Here is a 25,000-nt window from a genome sequence, read left to right as displayed (position 1 = left end):
ATGCGTGACACTGACTCTATCAACATGTACAAGAACATGCGTGAAACACTTGTATATCTCACACATTTGGATTATGCGGATACCGAACGTATTATGACGGAAAAACTAGGCAACCAGGTAAGGATAATTCCTGGGTTTTATTATATGTTTGATGTCTAGTGTATTCATAGTGAAACCAGTAATTATCACCAGCAATTTATGGTTTGAAGTAGATTGCAGATATCAAGCAGACAGCATGGCAAATACTACTAACCATTCCATTGCTGCTTCACATAATTTCCAGATTGTTATTAAATGACAGTCCCCGATTTTTCAAAGATTGCAGTTTTTGTTGAATATTGTGTGAATTAGTGAATCTGAATGACTGCAAAATATTCACAAAGAATTAAATGTTTACCATCTTGACAGTAAAATGGTGAAGCTGCCAGAGTGAAGAGGTGGTGCTAGCTTGCCTGGATGCATACTTAAGACTACACTGCTTCAGCGTTATGTAAAGGGATATTCCTACTGACGCACATGCAGTTACATTTATTTATTCACTTCACAGCCATACCGTAGTCACCATGGCCTGATTATGGATGAAAATATCAACAAAAGTTCTTATATATCATGTGTGATGATATGTGGTATATCAGCTTTTGCTTTTACAGATAGCTTGGAAGATCTCAGATTATTATGTGACAAGGAAATCCCTTTGTAGGTGTCTGACAATAGTAAAAACCTTTATTTACTCTTGTTTCAGGTGAATGGCAGCGAGTGGTCGTGGCGCAACCTGAACACCCTCTGTTGGGCTGTGGGCTCTATCAGTGGTGCTATGCCAGAAGAGGACGAAAAGCGATTCTTGGTTATTGTAATCAAAGATCTCTTGGGTCTCTGTGAGCAAAAGAGAGGCAAAGATAACAAAGCTATCATTGCTTCAAATATCATGTACATTGTGGGACAGTACCCAAGATTCCTTCGTATACATTGGCGCTTCCTCAAGACTGTCATCAACAAACTTTTTGAGTTCATGCATGGTGAGTGTCTTTTGAGCTGTGTATTTTTTATTGGTTTGCTCTTTTAACCCCTTGGTGACGGGTGTAGAAAACTAAAAATAAAACTCTACGTTCAGGCGATCAATGGCAACACGCCAACATTGAGCGCGGGAGTTCGGTACATCAAGCCGAATCACCGCCTCGGAGTGCTTTGGTGCGCCGCCGCGGCATACAGCCACACGCCACATTTCGAACGGATTGTTATGACGTCCAGAGACGTGACCCGTCATGAAGGGGTTAACTAGAAACTGAAAGAAATGTATTGAATTTCCCAGACAGAGTTCATTAGCCCAATGCCTCTGGGCATTGGGCTAATGAACTCTATAATGATGACTGGCCATTTTGTTGTCATGCTACATATGCCTCATATATTGTAGCTTTGGTGCAGATATCAATGATATGAGGCCTATGGAAAATTTTGTGGCCAAAATCCTCCAGCCACCATACTGAAAGGGCTGCATGGTAATCTGATTGGCCTGAGATATCAATGGCATGTGCATGTCCCTGGTTAGATGGCCATTTTTGGCATGGCATCAGAAATACAACACTCAGAGGCAGTGACTTCATGATAACACTGACTATCATCAGTGTTATGTAATTTTGTAGAGAATAATTTATTGACATACTCATTGTCCTGATTTGCTATATCTTGAGTTTTAACAAAACTTCTGAAGACTCAACAGTGTTTTTTTAATTTTTAATGTTATTTGTTTTAAAGCATAACGATTAAGTACTTTTATTCTCAATTATTTCTTCTTTTGTTATTCATTGAAAGTATTGTTCTGTAAGAACTTGTAATCAAGGTTCAACAACACAATATTCATGTTCTCTTTTTCTTTTAAACAGAAACTCATGATGGTGTACAAGACATGGCTTGTGATACATTTATCAAAATTGCACAAAAATGCAGGCGTCAGTTTGTGCAAATGCAAGTTGGGGAAGCTATGCCATTCATTGAGGAAATCTTATCTTCCATTAACTCTATTATCTGTGACCTACAGCCTCAGCAGGTGAGTTATATGAACATTTTTAATCTTATGTTGCATTTTTTGATTTTGACAGGATTAAACCACTGGCTGAAGACGATGCAACTACAAGCTGTGTCCTTTTGTAATTTTAGTTTACTAATTATGTTGACAGAGATGGCCTCACGAGTGCTTAGTCACCAAAGAGTCCTACCTATCTCATCTATGTACCCTTTTCCTTGATTTTTGACAAGATTCTTTTTTTTGTTATTTTATTGCTTTCATTATTATTAGTATTCAAATAACATGTTTTTCATAATGTCAGTGATGATAACAGTATCAATATTAATAACATTAGAAAAAAAAAATCTGGGGCTGTTACTAGGGCTTACTAATCAACTCCTTGATAGCTGAGCATTTATGGGACTATGTGTGTACAAAGTACAGTATATAAAATTGCAGCGATTGCTTTTAAAAAGTGTGATTCTTTGTTATTATTTCTTTCATTACCTCATAAATGGAGCTCTACATTTCAAAGTAATGACTTCTAATGTGAAAATGCTATTATACCTCTTATGTCATGGTACTATTGTGTAAAGGATGGCTGCTCTCCTGTTACACATACTGTTATTGAGCACAGTGATAATTATACTGCATTATAGGTACATGTTAACATGTCAATGACAGCATCAGAAATCTCTCTCTAGGGTGTTGCAACTCCTATAGCCATACCTGGCATGATGAGTTGTTTTGTTATAGCGGCTATAGGCAAGGCCTGGCAGATACGGGTTAAAGTTTGAGGCCTGACTCGATGAATATTCAAATATACAGTTATTCATATACACAGAAATGAAGGCTTTTCTATCTAGACATGCATATCTGCTGGATGAATAGAAAAATGTTTATCTGTCAGATAGATAAATCGTTAGATAAGCATTTATTTCTGTTTATATGCATGTCCGTATATATGAATATTTGTTGGGTTAGGCCTTGCACAATTTTAACAAACCAGTTAAATATCTGCAATATTTCTCTCACCATTAGTGATTTGTTTAAGATTTTGTCAATTTTATCCTCTTGCACCAGAAATCACCATCAATGGAGTGATTTAGTTTTGCTACTCAATTTACAGTTAACTGTTCTCAGAAAACAATTTATCATTATATTGACTATTCCTTCAAGACCTCTTTGGCCAGTGTTGCTAAACATTCTAAACATGGATAGTTTCACTGCTCCTCATCCTTATCCTACTTTTTGTTTCTTAATGTAATTAGTTTTTTTTTTTTTTTTTTTAATTTAATTTTTTATTATCATTATTTTGGGAATTACATTTTTTTAATTGGATTTTTAAGTGAGATGTTTTATTCTTCCCTCTTTCTCTTGTACAGGTGCACACATTCTATGAAGCGGTGGGTTACATGATCAGTGCCCAGACCGACCAGGTTGTTCAAGAACATCTGATTGAGAAATATATGATGCTACCAAACCAAGTCTGGGATGAAATCATAAATCAGGCATCTAGGGTAAGTAATAAACTATGAATTGACTCAAATTCCAAGACTTACTTTGTAAATCTTGTCTTGTTGTATTTAGTTTTTGATATAATTTTGTATTTGTTATTTTCTTTGGAGGTATTAAAGGACTTTTTGTTCTATTTTCCAGAATGTGGACATCTTGAAGGATTCAGATGTTGTTAAACAATTGGCAAACATTCTGAAGACCAATGTCAGGGCATGTAAAGCTCTAGGACATCCATTTGTGACTCAGGTAAGGAATGGAGAATTGATAGACCTGTAATGCAATTTCTTTCTTTCTTTCTCTCCTTTCATTAAATTAATTTAATATGGTTCTTATTTATTTGTATTGTTACTTAGATGAAATAACAATTTTCTGATGCTTTTGTTCCAGCTTGGGAGAATCTATTTGGACATGCTGAATGTGTACAAGGTCATGAGTGAAAACATTAGTGCAGCTATTGCCCTCAATGGGGAAGGGGTCACAAAACAGCCCCTCATTAAGTCCATGCGGGTTGTGAAGAAGGAGACCCTGAAGCTCATTTCTGGCTGGGTGTCCCGGTCTGAGGATCACACGCTGGTGTTGGACAACTTTATTCCCCCGCTGCTGGAGGCCGTTCTCCTCGATTACCAGGTTTGTATTGGTGGCCAGTAGAACTTGTAGGGAGGATGTTTGAGATTTGGCATTGTCCGTAAGCATTCATGCATTTAAGCCCAACTTGTCTGCTGTTTGTTGGAACTGTATGTCCATTTGGTGTTTGTTTATGAACATACAGTGGCCACTACATACATGCTATATCTTTCTAATATCTTTACAGCGAACGGGAGTGCCGTCTGCTCGAGAACCTGAAGTTTTGTCAACTATGGCAACAATAGTCAATAAATTGGAGTCACACATCACCCTCCAAGTTCCTCAGATCTTTGATGCCGTCTTCGAGTGTACATTATCAATGATCAACAAAGATTTTGAGGAGTTCCCTGAGCACAGAACAAACTTCTTCCTTCTCTTACAGGTAAGTTATTTTCTTGGAGTAAGAATCATTACTCTATTATGACTTACTTTTGTTCAAACTTATGGTTGTCAATTTCACTTTTTTAGGATGAGTGGTAGAATAATGTACAATTGCTACAGAGAATAAGTGTACTATTAAATCTTTTTTGTATTTTCAGGCAGTAAATACGCATTGCTTCACTGCACTCCTCAACATACCCCCAGCACAGTTCAAACTAGTGTTGGACTCCATAATATGGGCATTCAAACACACAATGAGAAATGTTGCCGACACAGGCTTACAAATTCTTTACCAGCTGCTGCAGAATATTTCAACCCACGAACGGGCGGCAAGCAGTTTCTACCAGACTTATTATACAGATATTTTGCAGCATATTTTCTCAGTTGTCACGGATTCTTCTCACACAGCTGGTAAGTTGTTGAGAATAAGTGGTATTATTTGATGATTTATATTTTTTATTGTATCCCATTATTTAATTTTTTAAAACTTTACTGTTATTCAGAATGGAGATTTAGTTCTAAAGTTCAAAGTAGATTTTAATCTGTTATGTAAATTTTTTATTGAATTTCTTACCATTCGGTTTGTTTTTGTTACGGTGGTTTTTGTTTAGATGCGGTTGCATCATGGCAATCACATAACCCAAAATCTTCTCTCTAGGTAGTGTACAACTCATGTGCAAGAAAGACTAAAATATGTTATTTGTGTCGTTTAAAAAAAAAATCATAATCAATTTCCTCTAATACAATCCAGATGACATGATGGTCACGTCATCTGGATTGAAGGGGTTAAGAGCTAAATAATTAAAATCCTCGTAGTGTGCAGCTAATGACAAAATGAAAGTCAACCAGAACCCAGAATACAGAAACATTACTGCTTAATGTTGTCAGCATTTGCTTTGACTATTTTTTTATTGGTTATTATATTTATTTGTTTTATCTTTTCAGGGCTTACTATGCATGCATCAATCTTAGCCTACATGTTCACCCTGGTTGAACAAAATCGCATCACCATAAGTTTGGACCAAGCAAACCCCACAGCCCCCAGCACCAATAATGTAACGTATGTGCAGGGCTTTGTCGCCAACCTCCTGAAGGCGGCCTTTCCTCACCTCACGGAGAATCAAATCAAGATTACTGTTCAAGGGATGAATGACCTGAATCAAGATGTTCCTGCTTTTAAGGAGCATCTGAGAGATTTCCTTGTACAGATCAGAGTAAGTTCAAAGCCAAGTTGAAGTGTTGAAATATAATAGATAGATAGATAGTAGATATTATTTTAAACATTTCCTCAGTTGTGTGCTTAGTTTCCCCAAAAAAAAGTCCTGTAAAGCTAAGCACATCACCCTTTAGACACAAATTCAATTCAGATGCTTCATTGCCATCATATGCCCCAAAATATGAGTTATTAGGCTTACTAGATTGGCCACTCTGACAGGTGTGCAACTTGCAGGCCGGGTGCAGTGAGAAGACTCTGTGCCTCCCCTTTGCAATATTATTTTCTCATTATCTGCATAACATTTTTAGCTTTTTTGACATTTTCCATTGTCTATATTTGTCTTGATTTACTTTGTTCAGATGGTAATAGACTTTTCCATGCACAGACTCCATATCCTCTCTCTAAGTAGTCCATAACCCATTGCAAGAATAATAACAAGAAGTAACATTTTGTTGTTTGTGTGATTTTTTATATTTTCACAATATTTGATTTTCTGTAATACAACCTGCTCTGCTGGTCACAGTGGCCAGGAGTAGGATCCTGAGCATGGAAATAACTTTTCCAGTACATTCCACTCTTGTTTATTGGTGGGAATTATGCAAAAGCCCCTTTCTAAATGCCAAATGAGTTTAATCATCCTCAAGTGCACAAAATGCTTTGTGCACTTGCGAATCATTCCCATCAGCCTGGCCTTCAGCCAAAATGTTCATGATGGCAAGTTTGCATCACCCAGCCCATAGCCAGAGTTTCCCATGACGGCATGTTCATGTCATCTGTCCTTCAACCCAAATTTTTCATGATGTGATGGTCACGTCATGCAGATTTTAGGGGTAATGTGTTCTTGTTTATTGATTGTATTTACAGGTAGATGGCTCCACAAGTGCTTAATCATCAAGGAATCAATTACTAATTGTTTACCCTTTTCTTGATTTCTGAAAGATTCTTATCTTTTATTACTAATAGAGGTCTTAATAACATAATAGTCATAATGTTAACAATACTAACAACAATAGTAATAACTTATAACTTTAAAAATGTAATTTTCCTGACTACTTAATCCACTAGATTTGGTTGTCACAGCAGTCAGATCACAAAAAATCCAGGCATAAGGCTTGCATGAGTGGCTGGCTGCTCTGCAGGGTGGCTGCTTGTAGGCTGGGTGCACGCAAACACGTGTGCCTGGTGGCAAGATTCTATTTCTCCTATATTTCCATTTTTAGCTTTTTGGCCATTTTCCAATATCCAGATTTGCCATTTGAATTTGCATAATCCAGATGGCAATAGTTTTTTTCTTTGCACAGACTCCAATCATCTCTCCAGGTAGTTTACAACTTCCATTGTTGTGTAGAGTTTAACACTTTCACAGAGAGGAAAGCACATCCTTTCCATGGTAAACATAGCTGAAGCCTCTTCTTGGCTCTAGTAAAACAATCAGACATGCAAAATGATAATTTATTTGCCAATTTCTTAGAGGATAAATTGCAGTAAAGAATCCTTTTCAATACTTGGCCAGGGAAGTGTTGGATTTATCTGTGAAGCGTATTTTTATCAGCATTATGTAGCAAGAAATTATGGAGGAAGAATGAAAATAGCTGTATCTCTAATGCTGATTTTTTGTGGTAGGCAGCGAACTACCACAGAAATGGTTATCTTTGTTATATAATTTTGCTTTCAGGGTACTTTAATATTTATTATGATTTATTAGATATTTTGCAAATATCTGGTTAGATATTGTGCAACTGTTGTAGAATATAAAATCCTAGCACATTACCAAATTTTCATTCCACTTTGCAGGAGGTAACCGGTGATGATGACAGTGATCTGTACCTAGAGGAGAGAGAAGCAGCTCTACGGCAAGCACAGGAGGAGAAGCGTCGTGTGCAAATGAATGTGCCTGGCATCTTGAATCCCCATGAGATCCCTGAAGAGATGCAAGATTAAAAACCACAGTAAGAGACAGCTCACAATCATCACTGTCCATTTATATATCAAGCGACTATGTGAGACTTCATAAAGTAGACTTCGCTGTACTGTTGTTTCCATCTCATAAATGTCCGAAGTTCATATATTATTATATATCTGGAGATCTGCATACTTTTTCTGAAGTGTGTCATCCAGATGAGAGTTAACTGCAGCAACTACATGAAATTTTTTCAGATTGTAGCAAATTAAGTAGTAGTCTGGGCAAAGCTGTGAATTTATGATCGTATTCATAATAAGCAAGCTATCCTAACTTTGTTTCTAGTGAACATACGAGCTGTTCCATACTGGAATATTTTTTTTCCAAACCCTCCTGGAAAATATTTATTGAAGATGAGTTCATTTGTATTGTGTGGTTGTCTGATGGTTGACTTATACTTTTTGCAGAAAATGGCATTGTATTTGGTAACAGAAGAGCATATGGTGTGAGTGATAGTTTTTTTTTTTATGTTTACAGCATTGGGTCCTATAATACAGGCAAAAAGTTCCTGACAGTCATGGTTTAAAAGAGAAATGCTCTCTTCACTTACATTTTTAACAACAGGTGGAACTATGCAAGTACTCTACAGTATTTTGTTCCATTATGAAGTAGCATGGAAGCAGAAAATGCCTTCTGTTACATCTTTGAGGCAGAAAGGATTAGAGAGACAATATCTGTTCTGTCATCTTGTTGTAATAAAATAATGCCTTTGCTTTTGCTTGTGCATGCATTGATCCCCCTTATAATCATCCCTCTGTAAGCACAAACTACCCTGTATGTTAAATTGTTATAAGTCTGTATGATGCACAGTAAAAATAGTACTATTTGTTAAAAGTAAAAGACAAGGCAAGGAGTCCTTCAGAGAATGATGATTTATTCTAATAACAGAACTATTCTTTTTTCTTTGTCGTTAATGAGATAATGTAACAAAACTGTGGAGGAAGATACAAATTTACTAAGTGTTTATTAAAATGATCAAAAGAGATGTACATTTGATAGGCATTACTAAAAGATGATCCATTTAGGGCCCTAACAGACTTGCTACTACTGTTTCTAGCTTTGTGTTGATTTCTGGAACTTGTTACTATTATTCTTAATTTGTAGTTTTGAATTGCACTATCCGCTGTTTTATTATTTGGTTGTGAGAGAACATTTCTCTTTTGTTTTTTCGGCATATTGTCATCAGTCGGTCATTCATGAGAGATTCATCACAATGAGAGACTTCAGATCTATGCTTTGTTAAGATAGTCTAGGGTTAGAATTCCATTATTTTGAAGTACAATTTGGGCTTTAGACTACTAAGAACCATTGTTTTGTCTCTTGTTTTGAAGGCAAAGAAAAGAAACTTGCAGGAACTTTCTAAATCTTTGTTCTGTCTGCTGCTGTATTATTACCGTAGCTAGAAACATGGTATGCTTCTAACTGTATGAATTGATCTTAAGGTTTGAAGGAGTTGCAGCATTGAGACATTATTATTTATTATTATTGTTATTATTTTTTTATGATTGATTGATTTTGATTATTTATATATATATTTTTTTCTTTTCTTCTTATTCTCATGATTGTTTGAAGCAGCTCCTGTGTGACCAAAGTCTACATTTTATGAATGTGTGTAATGTTTCTAGTTTTAAAGGCATGTATCATTTTTTGTTATGGGTGTTATGCAAGTGATGTCCTACATAAGATTTCAAAATGGCAAACAGAATAAGAGAATGTTGTTGGGGGAATGTTGCCGTAGTAAAATGCCAATTAGAATTTCTCTTTCTTTCTGTTTCCCTCCTCTCTCTTGCTTTCATTTCATCTTTTCATGTCAGCAGGAATATCTTGGAAAAAAGAAGATACATGTGTTTCTGATGTATGTAGATTGCATAGAGAAGAAAGCATTTTTGATAGTGACACCAGTGATTGGGTAGAGAGAATGCATGTTTGGTATGGATGTGTATATGGATGGAGGTGGTTACGTGGGGTAACCCACGTACAAAAATTTGGTACACCATTTCATTATTATTCCACAACATGGCATTAACAGTGTACAGTATTAGTTATCACTTATTAAAAATCATTCCATACATTATTTTCATTGAAAATTTGTGTCTAAAGAGGTATGTGAATGTGTATCTTGTTAACAATATCCATCCGTTCTTTATCAAGTCCTAGGAAGTGTGTTGTAAATTTGATCACTGGAGTGGAGGATGTCGAGGAGAAAGCTGTATTGATTGATGTGATTTTTTCTTTTTTATCACTGGTGTAGCAAAATCACAAAATTGACACTTGTTGACATTTATTCTTGTCAAGTAACATGAAAAACTTTGCAGAACTTGCCTGCATTGTTGTTTCACATTGATTGCCTCTGATTTTTGACAAGTGAGGATTCCAGATGAGCAAGTGTTGGCACTAAGCATAAACATGTTTGTGTTACTGTGGTGAATGCCACATCCTGATTGAGGGTCTTGATCATCATCATTTACTACAAGTTAGAAATGGTTCTGGTAATTTTGGCACTCGGTTGTTGCTAGTTGTGGAAAAAAAAAATAACTTTGTATCACGAGAAGAAAAGGATGAATAAATCCTCTTATGTTTCCCATTTACAAAAATCAAGTAGATATATATATATTAAAAAATGTAAAAAAAAAAAACAAAAACAAAAATAAAAACAAAAAAAAAACAGCTGTGGGAAAATTGCTAACTTTTGCAGAATGCTCTTATTTTTTTTCTTGCTTTTTCCTTTTTAAAAGTAATATTTATTATGATTATTATTATTATTATTTTTTTTTTTTTTTTACTGTTTTTCACTTCTTTCTCCCTCAAGAAATATTTTTGTTATACTCATCACATTTCTTGAACTAAACCCCTCCCGTGTAAGGTAGTGTGAGAGTATTTATATTTTGAGTACTTTGTTCTGTGTTCTGTATTGAATGTTAACAAGCTGTTAATAAATTAAGAATTGCCACCCTCCTTTTTTTTTTTTTTTATATATATCTAGGGGCACCATTAAAGTATGGTAGTGTTGCCTGATGTGAGACATTGCCACATGAAAGTGTTTCCTAGTCTGATCCACATGCTGTTTGTAAGGAAGTAGATTTTGGTTCTTTGTATGTGTATTACGCTTATTTTTTCTGTGTTTATTCATTTCCCCCAAATAGTGCTATATATATATATCGTATATATTTAGCTGGTGGTAGGAGAGGGCCCAGAATAAACAGGTAATATAGCTGCAGATCATATTATAGAAGCCAACCTTATGTCAAGATTAATTAAGTTGTATCTCAGGTGTTCATTAAGCTTAATTTACCTTGACTAGTGAGGACTTGTTATACTATGATTTGTTAAGTAGGAATTTAGTGTAAGTTCTTTATTCATGTCACACAATTGTTTTGTGTCATTTTTGCCCAGTTCAGAGTAATACACTACCAGATGTGCAGAATGCCCTCTATGAGACTTGCCGTAGAATTTGTGGATTTGGTACAGTATTACAGTAATCCAGCTTTGCTTGTAAGTTGATTGAAGAGTAATGTTAAAGAACTTCCAAGCAATTAGTTGATTACAAACATATCTGGCCACTTCCCATGTCCCTTAGCGGTAGTGGATGTAGACTTTTGCACGTGATGAGGAATTATGCCCTCATGAAATTGTCAGTTGAGATGACTGTGAAAATACCATCAGCAGTGTAGTGTGTTGAGGGCTGGAGGATGACATCAGTAAGCTTAGTGCAAAAAATTCAAGTAAAAATGGTTTAATAATAATTGTCTAATTATGAGATCAAAGACTGAAGTTCTTTGCCACAGGCTTGCCCATTTGTCTGCTTCCAGCCCATTAGTATGTTTGTTGTGCGTTTCTTCAGTGCGGTATCCACAGTCCTTTTATCTCTGTTTTAAGAGATGAAGGTTTAGTGTGACAGAACATTTTGATATTCTGCTATTTGTGCAAACTTAGCAAAATAAAAAAAAAGTATTTTACAAGAGGATGATATTGTATTTTTCTCCTTGAGTCCATGGAACAGATTAATTTATGAAACTTTTTTTTTTTTCTACCTTGATCCAAGGCTTTTTTTTTTTTTTTTTTTTTTGTGCATAATAGTGCTCATAAAAAGGTTTAAGAAGGAAATTGTAAAACAAGAAACATTTAAACTTTAAATACAAACTTAGTAATTTTGGGTTTAGTATAACAGCATCTTAGAATTTTGTTTATTCAAAGCCAGGAAAAAGAAAGGTTAAAATGAAGGTCTTAACATGAAAGGAAACGAGTTTTGCAGTGTATTCAGAATATATAAACAGAAAAATTATAATCTAGTTGGACTGAGGTTGAATATAAGTAAACAAATAGTCATTCAAAACTTGATATGAAATGTCAAAACTATCAGCACAAGGCTACCACAAGTCCTTCACTAATATTGCCAAGGTTACTTTGACATGACCTCTCCTTTAACCCCTTGGATCCAGATGACATGAGCATCATGTCATGAAAAAACTGGGGTCAAGAGGCGTGTGACATGAACTTCCCATCATGGGAAAATCTGGCTGTAGGCCAGGTGACGCAAACCTGCCATCATGAGCATTGCAGCTGAGGGCTGGGGTGATGGAAAAGACTTGCCATGAGTTCACAAATCTATTGGGAGGTTTATGTTACTCATTTGGCAATTTTGCATCAATCCCATCGATGTGGTTGTGTGGAATGAAATGACCGTGAGCGGTGACTGGAAGAGCGCCAGCTCCATGGAGGACTCTATTTCCATGCTCAGCATTGTATTCCTAGTGCCTTGAGTGGTGAGGCAGGTTGTATTACAGAAAATTGAGTATTACGTAAAAATAATTTAATTACCAAAATAAGTTACATAGTTTTATTTTTCTTTCACTGAGTTGTAGATGACCTAGAAATGAGTGGAGTCTGTGCAAAAAAAAAAAAAAAAAAAAAAAAAAAAACAATAAAAAAAACATTACTATCTGAATAATGCAAATCAAATGGCAAATCTGGACATTGGAAAATGGCCAAACAGCTAAAAACACTAATGCATAAAAAGAGTGAACAACTGTAAATAGGAGGCATAGAGTCTTGTCACTGCGCATATGTGTTCACATGTGTCCAGCCTACAAGCAGCCACCTGGCCGAGTGGATGCTCGTGTAAATCTAATGCACAGATTTTTGGTGATAGGATACATTAGCAGAGAGTCCCTCCCTGTCCTACCATATCAACCTCATCCTTGTCAGTGTCAGACTTGCTGGCATCTGGGCCACCCTGCCAAACACTGCCACTGCACAGACTTATGCTCTCTGTGTTCCTAACATGGACTTGATTGATTAAACTGCTCAGCACAATCACTCACATGTTCCAATTGTGGTGGCTCCCATAATGTATTTTACAGGGATTGCCCTACCTGTAAGTTTGAATCTGAGGTGGCAATTCTCAGAGTCAATCTTGGCCTTACTTAACCCAATGGCGCCGGGTATAGAAAATTAAAAAAAAACTCTACGCTCTGGCGAACGGCGGCAGCGCGCCGACTGAGTTCGTGAATTCGGTACATCAAGCCGAATCATTGCCTCGGGGCGTTTTGGCGCGGCGCCGCTGCGGACAGCTGCACGCCTCACATCGTGCGTATTGTTATGACGGCGATAGCCGTGACCCGTCGCCATTGGGTTAATGTGAGGCCAGATGAAGCATGCAGACAAGGTTTTTCTCTTACTCCTAATATCAATACTGTTCTTCACTCTGCCCCTCCGCCTCCCTCCCAAGATGTTTCTGCCCCAGTATCTCTTCCTCATCCCACTTTTACCTCCTCCCTCTCCTAGTCAAATTCTTTTGCCATTCTAAATCCAGACACCCCAGTCTCCACCACTATCTCTACTTACTTGGTACCTGCCCCTCTTCATCCCAGCCCAAGTCCTTGCACAAGACAAGCTAAATGTTCCACCCCATATTCTCCTACCCCAACCACTCATTCCACCCCTCAAGCGTCTTTCCCCTCTTCTCCCCTTCATAAGAAAACCTTTGTTTCTCAGACCTCCCCAACCAACTCCACTTCAGAAACTCTCAAAGGCATTCAAAACTATCTAATCATGACCCAAGATAACATACCTACCCCAATCTCTCTCTGCTCCCATTCCTTCTACACTCAAAGTAACAGCTGACGTTTATCCTCCTCCTACTCGTGTTCCCCCTACACCCCTTCCTCCCACTCCCACCCAACACATCCCATTCCCCCCTGCTTCAGCTACATAATCCCCCCTTCTTTCCCCATTACCCTTTCTGATTCCCCTTGGATACACTTGACCCTGTATGACAAAAACCCCCTTACCTGGAGTCTGTCCCTCCTATTCTAATTGCCCTGAAACCCCTTTAACCCCATACCGACAGGCCATGCCTTTCGGCGTCTTAACAAACTGCTCAATCTGTGGAGTGTGGCTGTATGCCACAGTGATGCGCCAAAGTGCTATGAGCCAGGTGTTCGGCTTGATGTAGCAAACTCCTGCGCTCAAAGTCAGCTTGTTGCCATTAATCTCTAGAGTAGTTTTTTTTTTTTCCTTCATCAATCAGTAAGGGGTTAATCAAGAGCTTAAACTCAACACATCCAGTGATGAGGGAGGTTCAAGATTGGCTTGCACTGATGTTAGCATGTAAAAAGATAACTGTGTGTTGGGTGCCAGCGCACGTTGGTGTCAGTGGGAATGAGCGAGCTGATCAGAAGGCCAAAGTAGCAGCCGCTCAGCCCTGTAATGCTTGTTTTCCTCTCCCACACACTGACTTGAAACCCAACATCAGTTGTCTTCACAATAAATGGAGGGATACCTCAAGAAACAAACTGCTAGAGATTAGAGATGACCTTGAAAATCAGGTGACCAGCATTCATCCCAACCAACAAGTAGAAGTTGTATTAACAAGGCTGAAAATTGGGCACACAAGATAGAATCATGGGCTGATGATAGCTAAAAGTGAAGCACGCTGTGAGGGATGCCAAGGGCCATAAACAGTTGCACATGTAGTGGAAAGATGTGTAACATTTCTCAGACCAAAGAAGTATGTACTTGTTCCCCCCATATACAATGAAAAATGTATTGGGGGAGGATTGTGACATAGGTCTTATTAGTTTCCTTAGGGAAACTAATATTTTCAATGAAATTTAATTATGCATAATGTTTATGCAATAATTCTATACATTTAAAGCATAATATATATGCTTTGATTTTTTATATAATATTTATTGTTATTTATAAAACATTCATTTAAATATTTTAACGTTTCAATCAAACAAGGTATTCACCGCTAATGACCTTAGCTGTTGACGCAGCAGATAATTTAAAAAATCAACCTTTCTCTCTTTGAGCTAATCTCCCTTGTTAATCCCTATCTTCCTGAACTGCCTTGTGATTTCTAACGTGTAGTACATTTAATCAGCTAACCCCCACTTTACCCTTTTCAAGATTATACCTTTCTATAGTGTTCTATGACCTTTGATGTCAAATCGTGTCATAACAGAGTTAACCCTTTGCCACCAGGTGGCATACTTGGACTATATTCCGGGTGGCATGTGCATACATGCCATAGTGAATCAGTCCCATTTTTTGGGGGCATGTATGGTCATGCCACACATGCTATGGTGCTGACACGATCTCCCAGCAGCAGGGCCCAGGCTATGAATACAGCCCAGGAGAGAGGGCTTTCGCATCGCGAAACTACTTGGCAGTATTGGGTTAGATGTGCCTTTGAATGGCTTGTGTGTCACCATACCAAGAATGGCCCTCTTTCCAGAGATACGCAAGTCATGCCACAATTTTCTGAGCCAGCACCAAATTACTAATATCAGTAAATAATGTTGGAAGTACCTGAAGTATATAATGAGAGGGAAGTACCACATACAACTAAAAATTCTGTACTTTGAACACTTCAAATAGACTACTTTCTATTTTCTGTTCTCTTTTTATCATCCATTGTTTATATCTTCGGAATTATATTATTCTAGAAATTAAACTGGCAAAATTTGGAATGTTTTGTAAATTTTCACGACTTGTTTGCATTTTGAAGATGCCAAATTTTATCCCTGCCAGAAATCTAGTATAAAAAGTAAATGGGCTTTGGCCATTTAATTAGAAGCTTGATATCAAAATACCCATTTGTTTTTTATCTTCCATAGTAAAATCCAAAGCCAGTATTAGAGCAAACACACCACCTTAGATAGTCCAAATTATGGGGTGTCACATGAGGCCAAAATTTTGTCCTTTCTTAAAGCCCCCCCTCACCCAACTCCATAGATCTCCACTTCACCTTCAGCATCCAGCCATGCCAGTGGGACCTCACATCCATTACAAACACTCCTTAATCCCTTGTTCGTGGGTGGCGTCTACTATGGTGCTATGACACTGTAGCGCTGATACTGCGGGTGGCATCCCTACAGATGCAGCCTATATGGATATAACTGTTGGTGGTAGTAGATGTATACCCATCTACTACCTTAGCTCTCTCTTTGGAGGGGGATTACCTGCAGCAGCACAACTCCCACAACCTGAAGCTCATCATACTTCCCAAGCTGGGTCATATTAGGTCCACAGCCTTGTCCTCGCACTCTCACCAGCAGGTATAGAGAGATATAGACCAGTTCAAGTGGAAGATGCAACCCATCTACTAAAGGGGCATTGAAGCTTGGCTCTTTATCAACTAGCCCCACTGACCAACTTTTCTGGTTCCCTGATAGCTGACTATCCTTCAATCATGACTGAACACAGTTGCTACTACTCCCTCCTTGATACTTACTGTCAGCTCAGTCCATTCAAAGTTACCCACCCTTCAAAAAACACTCCTTTCTCTCTCCCAGCATCCTCCACCCCATCTTCATTTTCATCTCCCCACTCCCTCAGTACTATTCTTCATCCTTATTGTCTGCCTCCCGGCATTAACACCTCACTCAGCACCACTCCCTCTTCCTCCTGTCCTTGTCCTACTACTTCCACCTCTTCAAACATTTTGAGTTATCTTTTTAGCCCAGCCAAATAGAAATGTTTTTTTGTGATTCCACCTACAGCCTTTTACAATACCTCCCTCTTCCAACAATGTATCCAAAAACAAGTAGACAAAGTTTCCCTTTGTAGCAATGCCAATCATTCACACCCTGCTGAGACCCAAGCTCATGCATTATATATGCTGACTGACCTCACGGGCAAACCTATTCTTGCCCAACCTCACTCCTCCCTTAATACTTGTATCTTAACTGTTTCCATCTCCCTGCCTGATTGCTTTGTCAATGACAAAGATCGGTCAGATGATAAAAACGACCTGCTTGCCTGCATCATTGACAGTGATGGTGTCTCAATACAGTACTACTCTATTACCCCCAGAGGCTGTCAAAAGTTCTATGCCAGTATTGCTAGGATAACTTCATATTGACCATATCAACCCCATCCCCATCAGTGTCAGAAATGTTAGCATTTTGGCCACCCTGCTATGCACTGTCACTCCACAGCCTTCTGCCCTCTATGTACTCAACCTCTTCATGATCAATTCAAACTACTACATGCAATGACACACATGTGTCAATTGTGGTTTATTTTATAGGGGCTGCCCTACCTACAAGTTTGAGTCTGAGCAAGCATTTCTCAGATTCAAACTTAGCCTCACTTTGTGGGAGGCCAGACAAGAAGCATACTGACAATCTTTTTTTCTTGCTCCCTACCCCATTGCTGTTGTTTGTTTTGCATTCCCACTTCTCCCCAAGATGTATCTCTTTATGTTCCCACTTCTACACCCTCATCCCATTCAAATTCTTTTGCCATTCTAAATACAGACACTCCAATCTCTACCACTTCCCAATGCCTAGTCGTCCTCTTGCTCTACCCAAATACATCAGACAATCTAAAGGTTCCACCCCATCTTCTACTGCATCCTCTCCTACACCTAACTCTTCCTCTGCTCCTCAGACATCTATCCCTTATTTCCCCCCTCATAGGAAAATCTTTGTTTACCAGACCTCCCCACCCAACTCCCTTTCAGAAACTATTGAAGACATTCAAAGTTATAATCATGACCCACAAAAACTTGGCTATCCGTTATCTATCATTCAATCTCTCTGCTTTCATTCCTTCTACACTTAAAGTGACGCGAACATCCATCCTCCTCCTCCACATGTTCCCCCTACACCCTTCCCTCCCACTGCCACCGTACATTCTCCAACCTAATTCATGTGCATAACTTCTTTTTTCACTTCTTTCCTGGATCCTCCCCTTCCTGACATTCCTCCTGATCCCTTGTCTCATTCCCAAAATTCTTCCCCTCTTACTTCACACATGTATCCTCCATCTAATCTTACCCTTAACTCTTCCTTTTCCCCTTTTGCTAATTCTTGTCTTACCCCATTTATTCACCTTCTTTATCCTCACCCCTTTTTACTATCTTGAAGTACTGTACAACTTTTGATATGTAGCACATTTAATAATTAACTCGTTAATCCCCCTCTTTACCCTTTTTGCTACTACACCTACCTGTAGTTCTGTGTGACCTTTGATGTCTGATGTCTAGCATATTTATAACTATTTTAAAGATTATTTATTTACTTATATACTGAACCTTTTCTGTTGCATCAACATCTAAGCCCCCAGGCAGCATCCTTCCAAAGAAAGGATGCTGCAATGATGGTGTACAAATTTGAGAAATTTTTCATGATAAAAGAGGAGAGAAACTATATGAGCTTGTAAGGCCCGAAGTTACTGAAAGGTAAAATAAGATCACCAGTGGTTAATGTCAATAGAGATGTTGACACCTTGAAAAGATTTAGGGATTGAGGAAGTTACTGAAATGTTAGAGTACTGACCTACAGTAGCAAAAAGATGGAAAGTATTTTTGTAAGCAAACATGTCCACACACAAGTTCAAAAAGTCAGCTATTTGGGGAGTGTACTGAGAGACCATGAGAAATTTGGTGTAGAAACCGACACACAGGATTAGCAAAAAATACTTTTATTTACATATTAAAGGATTGAAAGATGACAGTGGAAACAACAAAAATGTCCTGAACAAAGAATGACACATAAATGAACAAGACCATTACTCAGTCTTAATTGGCCTGTTATAAATGTATGGTAGCACAGGACCAAGTGGCTGTGGTGTTGCCTGGGGCTTGCCAACTGTAGAGGTACAGGCTGTAAAAAGGTTAAGCAGCAGTACTGAGGCCAAAAGAGTATAATGTATAAAGTAAAATAATATAGAAAAGCATTAATGAAATGAAAAACTAAATATAAACAATGATAAAAATACAATTAATACAAACACAACAAAAAAAAAAATGCAAACCCCTGTTTCCCTCTGGATTCCTGGAGGTAGACTGCCTGCCTGCCAGCTTCAGGGGTCTATCCTACCTGGGGAGTGGGAGAGGCGTTGAAGGTGAATGGCCAATTTGACCCTTAAACTACCCCATCTCCTCAGGCAAGGCAGCCATTACCTTAACCACATGCCACCGGGGGAAAATAAATAAAAAATGGGGAAAATGCTGTGATCATTTTTTATATTTTTGTGAAATGTCTCAGTACAAGGATGGCTCTACTAGTGCTTAGCTCAAAAGGAGTCAATTAGTGTACTTTGTGACATTGACTAATTTCACCATTGCTTGAATTCGTGAGAAAAACGCATTCTTTAATGCTATGAATATTGATGGAGTTATTTTTATCATAGAAATGATAATTACCAAAATGTTATAAACATTAGTAACGGCAAAATAAGATAATGTAAAATATTTTTGTAAATTAATGAAAAGGGTGAACAGGCGAGATAGGCAGTACTCGTAATTGGCTCATTGGTGACTTAGTACAAGTGTAGCCATCTATGTGTAAAAACAATTAAAAAAGTAAACTCACATTGGGCATGACATGTACCTACATGCCATGCCTGTTAGCATTGGGTTAACAGTACATGTGATGTACCTGGCAAATAGAACAGGGTGGGTGGTCCCAAACACCAAACAAGCAAATGACATCTCCCCACCCTTCCATGCTGTAAATCCTTGTCCCTACTATCGTTAGATATGATCTATAGATAGTTGATGGTAATTTGCTTGTCACTACTCATTTCAGGGTTTTCAGCATTATGGACTATTTTGAGGCATATATATGCATTTTGTTCTTGCAATAATGGAAGTGAACTGTACAAGTTAATTTTTTTTATTATAATGAAACAGGTAAATCAGTTTGTAAGAAATACAAATATTAAGAAAAAAAAAAATCCAATAATAAAAGCTTTGGAGGTTAAGTGTAGAATAACTATTCGAGAGGGAAATTAAATAAATGTAATATGATTTCATTTATTGGCTTTATTGTAACTGTTAGTGTTTATAAAGTATATAAAGTGAGGGAAGTTTTTGATACAATATTTAAATGTTGATTTGTAAAGGGCATCAAGTATATAAGTACAGACATAATATATGTACATAAAACCACTATCCAAACCATAAAATGCCAGTATATACATAAATTCATACATATGGTGACAAATATCATCAACAATAAAATTACTATAGCAACATCAGTTTTGTTGTTAATATTACCTGAATACATGGTACAGCATTTTATAGTGAACCTAATGCAGTACATTATAAACAAAAAACTGTTGATGGTCAACAACATAATATAAAGATTTGAATATTTAATATGCTAAAAGTCCTCCATTGGAAATATGAGGAGTGTAGCACTATAATACAACAATTAAAATATGTCTTAAAAAATACAGTGACCAGAATATCATACAGAAGTATTAATTTAAAATTATTTACACCTATTCTGAATACCAGAATACAAAAGAGGGAAAGAAGAAAGTGGTACAAAGATTTGAATGAAAATCATTCTATATATGGCATCAACACTGAGTAAAGTAATGTAACATATTCCCTAATTCTTGATGATGAAAAGATGAAACACCTCAGCTACTACGTCCGTGGGTCGTCCTCACCTACTGTTGTTCTGTAAGGAGGGAAAAGGGTGACTTTAGTATTGTGTCCCTTTCCACACCTGTATGATTATTTAACCACAACTGATTATTATTAATATTAAAACTATATACAGCATAACCATCATAATGTTGTAATAGATCAGCTACATTATATATCTATCAAGAGTTTTTTTGTTTTTTATTGTGAAACATATGCACAGAAACACACTCTCATTCATTCTCTCTTTCTCTTTTGATCTCTTCTTTTTTTTCTCTCTCACTCTCACTGTTTTGCTCTCTCTATCTCTTCTTTTTTTTTTCTCTCACTTTTACTCTTTCACTCACTCACTCATTCCCCCCCCCCTTCTCTCTCTCTCTCTCTCTCTCTCTCTCTCTCTCTCTCTCTCTCTCTCTCTCTCTCTCTCTCTCTCTCTCTCTCTCTCTCTCTCTCTCTCTCTCTCTCTCTCTCTTTTTTCTCTCTCTCGCTACTTCCAAGTGCCTCATGGAACATTTATGCTCTCTCTCCATCTCTATCTGACTGTCTCTCTCTTTCTTCTTTCAAAAAAATTATCTTTACATTTTACTTCTGAATATCTACACTGTTGTGAATTACAGTAATACTTATCAAAAATTATTAACCATCAAAAATAAGTATTTCCACACTTTCAGTGAAATTAAAACTTCAAAATATCTAATAATAATGCATCTGGAAGAAAACAACATTAAAAATGGACAAAAAACAAAATAAATCTTTAAAAGATGATAGACAACAATGCAAGTAGTAGAAAGAACCAAGAGAAGAATCCCAAGCAAGTCTTCCATGTTAATGACAATTAGGTAAAGAAAACCAAGAAGTGTTTTGAAATATTCAAATAGATAATTATATATATATATATATATATATATATATATATATATACATACACACATACATACACACATATATACATATATATATATATATATATATATATATATATATATATATATATATATATATAATACACACACACACACACACACACACACACACACACACACACACACACACACACACACACACACACACACACACACACACACACACACACACACACACACAATATATTATATATATACACACACACATATATATATATATATATATATATATATATATATATATATATTTATATATATATATATATATATATATATATATATATATATATATATATATATATATATATATATATATATATACGCACACATACATATACATATATTTATATATGCATTTATATTTGTATGTATGTATGTATGCACATATGCATTTATGTATGTATTTATGTATGTATATATATAAGTACATATGTGTGTGTGCAAATAATTTTTAATGTTCCAACAAAAGGCTCTATATAGGTAGACTAATATCAGCCTTGCCATGTGCAGGTGCTAGTGACTAGTGCTGGGAACAAGCACTCTGGACAACTCTGCTGTCTGCCAACCAGGTACTACAATTAAGTTAATGTTCTTTTTTTGCTATGGAGTCATGTGAGTACTAAAATAAAATGTATTTAGGACAAATAAAGCCACTCTCTGGATTATAGTTTTTGATTAAAGTGATGTGATTATCAGTAGATTTTAATTTGTAGTATTTTATTTCACATGTGATAATATTATCTGTAGCATTTTGTGCATTCTTTAAAATAGAGTTTTTGTCTAAAAATTGCTTACACTGTATGTAGTGAAAATATTACGTAACACTGATTAAATATATTCATGTATGAACTGCTGTAAATGTAACATCATGCACATATCAAAGTATCCAAATTTAAAAAAGAAAATTCCTTCCTTTTCCCAAGATTGAAGATTACATATATAATCTAGCCATATTTGAGATTCTCTAATGTCTGGATGAGGAGATGACAAATATAAATATTTAATTCACTGTTCCGCTAGAAAAGTAACACATGGTACATCTACAGCATGTGAGTTATTGGTGGGTTAAGTTTCATTAGTCACTTTATATCTAAACACTAATCATAATTTTAGTAAGGTTAGAGCAGCAGAGGGTCCCCATGCTCCCTTTAATCAGGTGAGCACTCACACATCACCGAATGATATGGACTTCTGGAGGGGCCTGATGGAAGATGGGCCAGAAGCCTTCAGGATACCTGTAGGAGGGGAGTCTGGGGCCTCATTTTCCTTTCCGCTACCACCTTAAGAGGAGTTAACAGGTATGTAAAGGCCTATCTAAAATGCTACAAAAGTCTAGGATGATACACATAACACTATAAGCATAGACATACTTATCTGTGGAGAGATTTCATAAGAAGGTGTGTCTGACTGTGAGAAGGCACAAGGAAATGACAATAACAAGGATTATAATGCAAGGCAAAGCATGGGTTCTTTAATGATCTATAAGAATGCAGTCATTGTTCTTATTTCTGGTTAGTTGTCACTCTGTCTCTCTTTTCCTTATACATTTAATTTCACACCACCAAAATTATTTGTTGGCAATTTCAAATGCTATAAAGAATTACCTGGGAAATAATTTTCTTATTCTCTTTAACTTTCAGTATATATCTTTTATGAACTCTGAATCATATGGTACAGGTTTTGACAAACAATCTGTACCCAGTACAGTAACTGATGATTACTGCAAAATTTCTTATCTAATAAATATGATATAGAACTGCTGTTAACTTTCCCAGGGTCTAGTAATATAATGTAATAATAAAGCATGTTCAAGCATGATTTAACAAAACAATGAAACATGGAAAAGCACACATATCTTTAATGAAAGAAAGTTTTTTTTCACTAACCTTTCATTATGGTTACAGAAGGAGCATCCTGGCCTAATGTCCGATATTTACTTGATAATGAAGCACTGGGACTGGTGTTGTTATTGGTAATGGTAGTTGTGGTGTAGCCTGCGGACGTGGATTCTTGCTTAGTACCTGAAGCTTCTGATGGAGGATCTGGGGGGAGTTCCTGAGCGGCGAAACGCTGACGGAGATTTGAGCGACTCAGGGTAGATTCGAGTTCACTTTGTAGCTTTACCTTCACAGGGGTGTGGGAAGTCTTAGCTGCACCTGCAATCTGTTCCCCATTGGCACTGGCCGAGGGGAGGAAGTCCATTTTGACTGGTGGCGGTCTGTGGTTGGGTGATGGATATGCACCAATTGAGACAAGAGGTTTGCCAGGGGTTTGCTTTCCTGCGTCAAAGTAGGTGTTTGGTGGCTTCACTGATAAGGAGTTTTTTTCTCCTGGTCTGAACTCATCTAACACAACTCCTCCGTGAGGACGTAGTGGAGACTTCGTGGGTGTTGAGACTGCTGAAGTTGACTGGTTTTTGATGATGCCTCCGAGCTGCTCAGTCTGCTGCTGAAGTTAGGGGAGATAAATTTATGCATCACTGGTAATGCTCTTTTTATGTATCACTTTGTTTGTATTTTCACAGTAGTATTACCATAATATTTATCATTCAGTAAAGCTGAAGAAAAAACTTGATCTCTCTCATTATGAAAACATGAAAACAAGGAAGTCTAGTCAAAGTTTTACAGATTTGTCTTGTTAAATAACTCAGAGCTTAAAATCATAAATGAATGAAAACATATTGGCAATGTATGTCTGGAAGTACAACAATATTCAACAGTAGTAAATGGGTCAGAAGATATAATTGTATTAATGAAAGCGACAAGTCATTGGTTTCTGACATAAAAAACAAATCAAAAGGAACCAATCTGGTTGAACTCAAGTCTAAGATAGCAAGAAACGTGTTAACAACAGCTGTCCATGGAATTGAGTACTTGGAATTCATAGATCTCATGTACACATTCATAGAATGGGAAAAGGATGTAGAATTATTTTTACAGAGAATGATATAATCTCTGGGTTTCCTTATAATGTGGGATACAGATTGGTGTCTGCAGTTTTACCAAAAACCTTTGGTGGGAGTGAATCTTTGTACAGTGGTTGGGCAGTCTTGTTTTCAGTCAGGGCGTCGTGAGTGCATTTTGGTGAGCATGCAGAAGCTATCTTTTGCTTATGAAAATTTGCATTTCCCTTAGAATACCTTAATTCTGCCATTTGCTTTCTAACTTATAATCTTTGTAATGAACTCTGTGAATGGTTTACCAAAGTCAGTACATTACAAAATTATAGAGCTAAAATGGTATTCTAACAGAATATACAAAATCAGCACAAGCACAACTGGTGCACTCTAAGACAAACTCGATTAAAACTCACAGCAGGGGGAAGCAGGGTGCACATCCCAGGCATTGGGGGCGGGGGGGGCGGGACTCCTGACGCTGGTGAACGGGACTGATGAGGAGAGTGGCCGAGGCCAGAGTTTGACATGGCCATAGATTTAGGCCTAGAAATACTGTGACTGGAGGTAGAGGCAGACATAGGTTGAGTG

The 25,000-nt window shown here is 37.1% G+C and overlaps 2 protein-coding genes across 12 annotated transcripts in view; one reads left to right on the top strand and one right to left on the bottom strand.

Moving 5' to 3' along the window:
- LOC125046045 (exportin-1-like) overlaps positions 1 to 11,665 on the top strand; it is a 37,324-nt gene extending 25,659 nt beyond the window's left edge. For all 4 annotated transcript variants that reach the window (XM_047643654.1, XM_047643657.1, XM_047643656.1 and 1 more), the window contains exons 10-19: positions 1 to 117; positions 743 to 1,016; positions 1,881 to 2,044; positions 3,388 to 3,522; positions 3,662 to 3,766; positions 3,908 to 4,147; positions 4,332 to 4,526; positions 4,684 to 4,936; positions 5,471 to 5,739; positions 7,536 to 11,665. The exon at positions 1 to 117 is cut by the window's left edge and continues 87 nt beyond it. In XM_047643654.1, the coding sequence (XP_047499610.1) occupies positions 1 to 117; positions 743 to 1,016; positions 1,881 to 2,044; positions 3,388 to 3,522; positions 3,662 to 3,766; positions 3,908 to 4,147; positions 4,332 to 4,526; positions 4,684 to 4,936; positions 5,471 to 5,739; positions 7,536 to 7,682 (1,899 nt within the window). In that variant the 3' untranslated portion in view covers positions 7,683 to 11,665. The remainder of the gene's footprint in view (positions 118 to 742; positions 1,017 to 1,880; positions 2,045 to 3,387; positions 3,523 to 3,661; positions 3,767 to 3,907; positions 4,148 to 4,331; positions 4,527 to 4,683; positions 4,937 to 5,470; positions 5,740 to 7,535) is intronic.
- Positions 11,666 to 19,958: 8,293 nt separating this feature from the next.
- Positions 19,959 to 25,000, bottom strand: part of LOC125046219 (ras-associated and pleckstrin homology domains-containing protein 1-like) — a 164,076-nt gene continuing 159,034 nt past the window's right edge. For 4 of the 8 annotated variants that reach the window (XM_047643942.1, XM_047643949.1, XM_047643943.1 and 1 more), the window contains 4 exons: positions 24,829 to 25,000; positions 23,403 to 23,964; positions 22,685 to 22,796; positions 19,959 to 20,627 (listed from right to left, as the gene is read on the bottom strand). The exon at positions 24,829 to 25,000 is cut by the window's right edge and continues 515 nt beyond it. In XM_047643942.1, coding sequence (XP_047499898.1) covers positions 20,594 to 20,627; positions 22,685 to 22,796; positions 23,403 to 23,964; positions 24,829 to 25,000 — 880 coding nt within the window. In that variant the 3' untranslated portion in view covers positions 19,959 to 20,593. The remainder of the gene's footprint in view (positions 20,628 to 22,684; positions 22,797 to 23,402; positions 23,965 to 24,828) is intronic. The other 4 variants (XM_047643944.1, XM_047643945.1, XM_047643946.1 and 1 more) reach the window with 4 other exon arrangements.

The sequence above is a fragment of the Penaeus chinensis genome, chromosome 38, assembly GCF_019202785.1.
Source record: "Penaeus chinensis breed Huanghai No. 1 chromosome 38, ASM1920278v2, whole genome shotgun sequence".
NCBI lineage: Eukaryota > Metazoa > Arthropoda > Malacostraca > Decapoda > Penaeidae > Penaeus > Penaeus chinensis.
The sequence above is the reverse complement of the archived record's forward strand: the minus strand, read 5'-3'. Positions and strand labels throughout refer to the sequence as shown.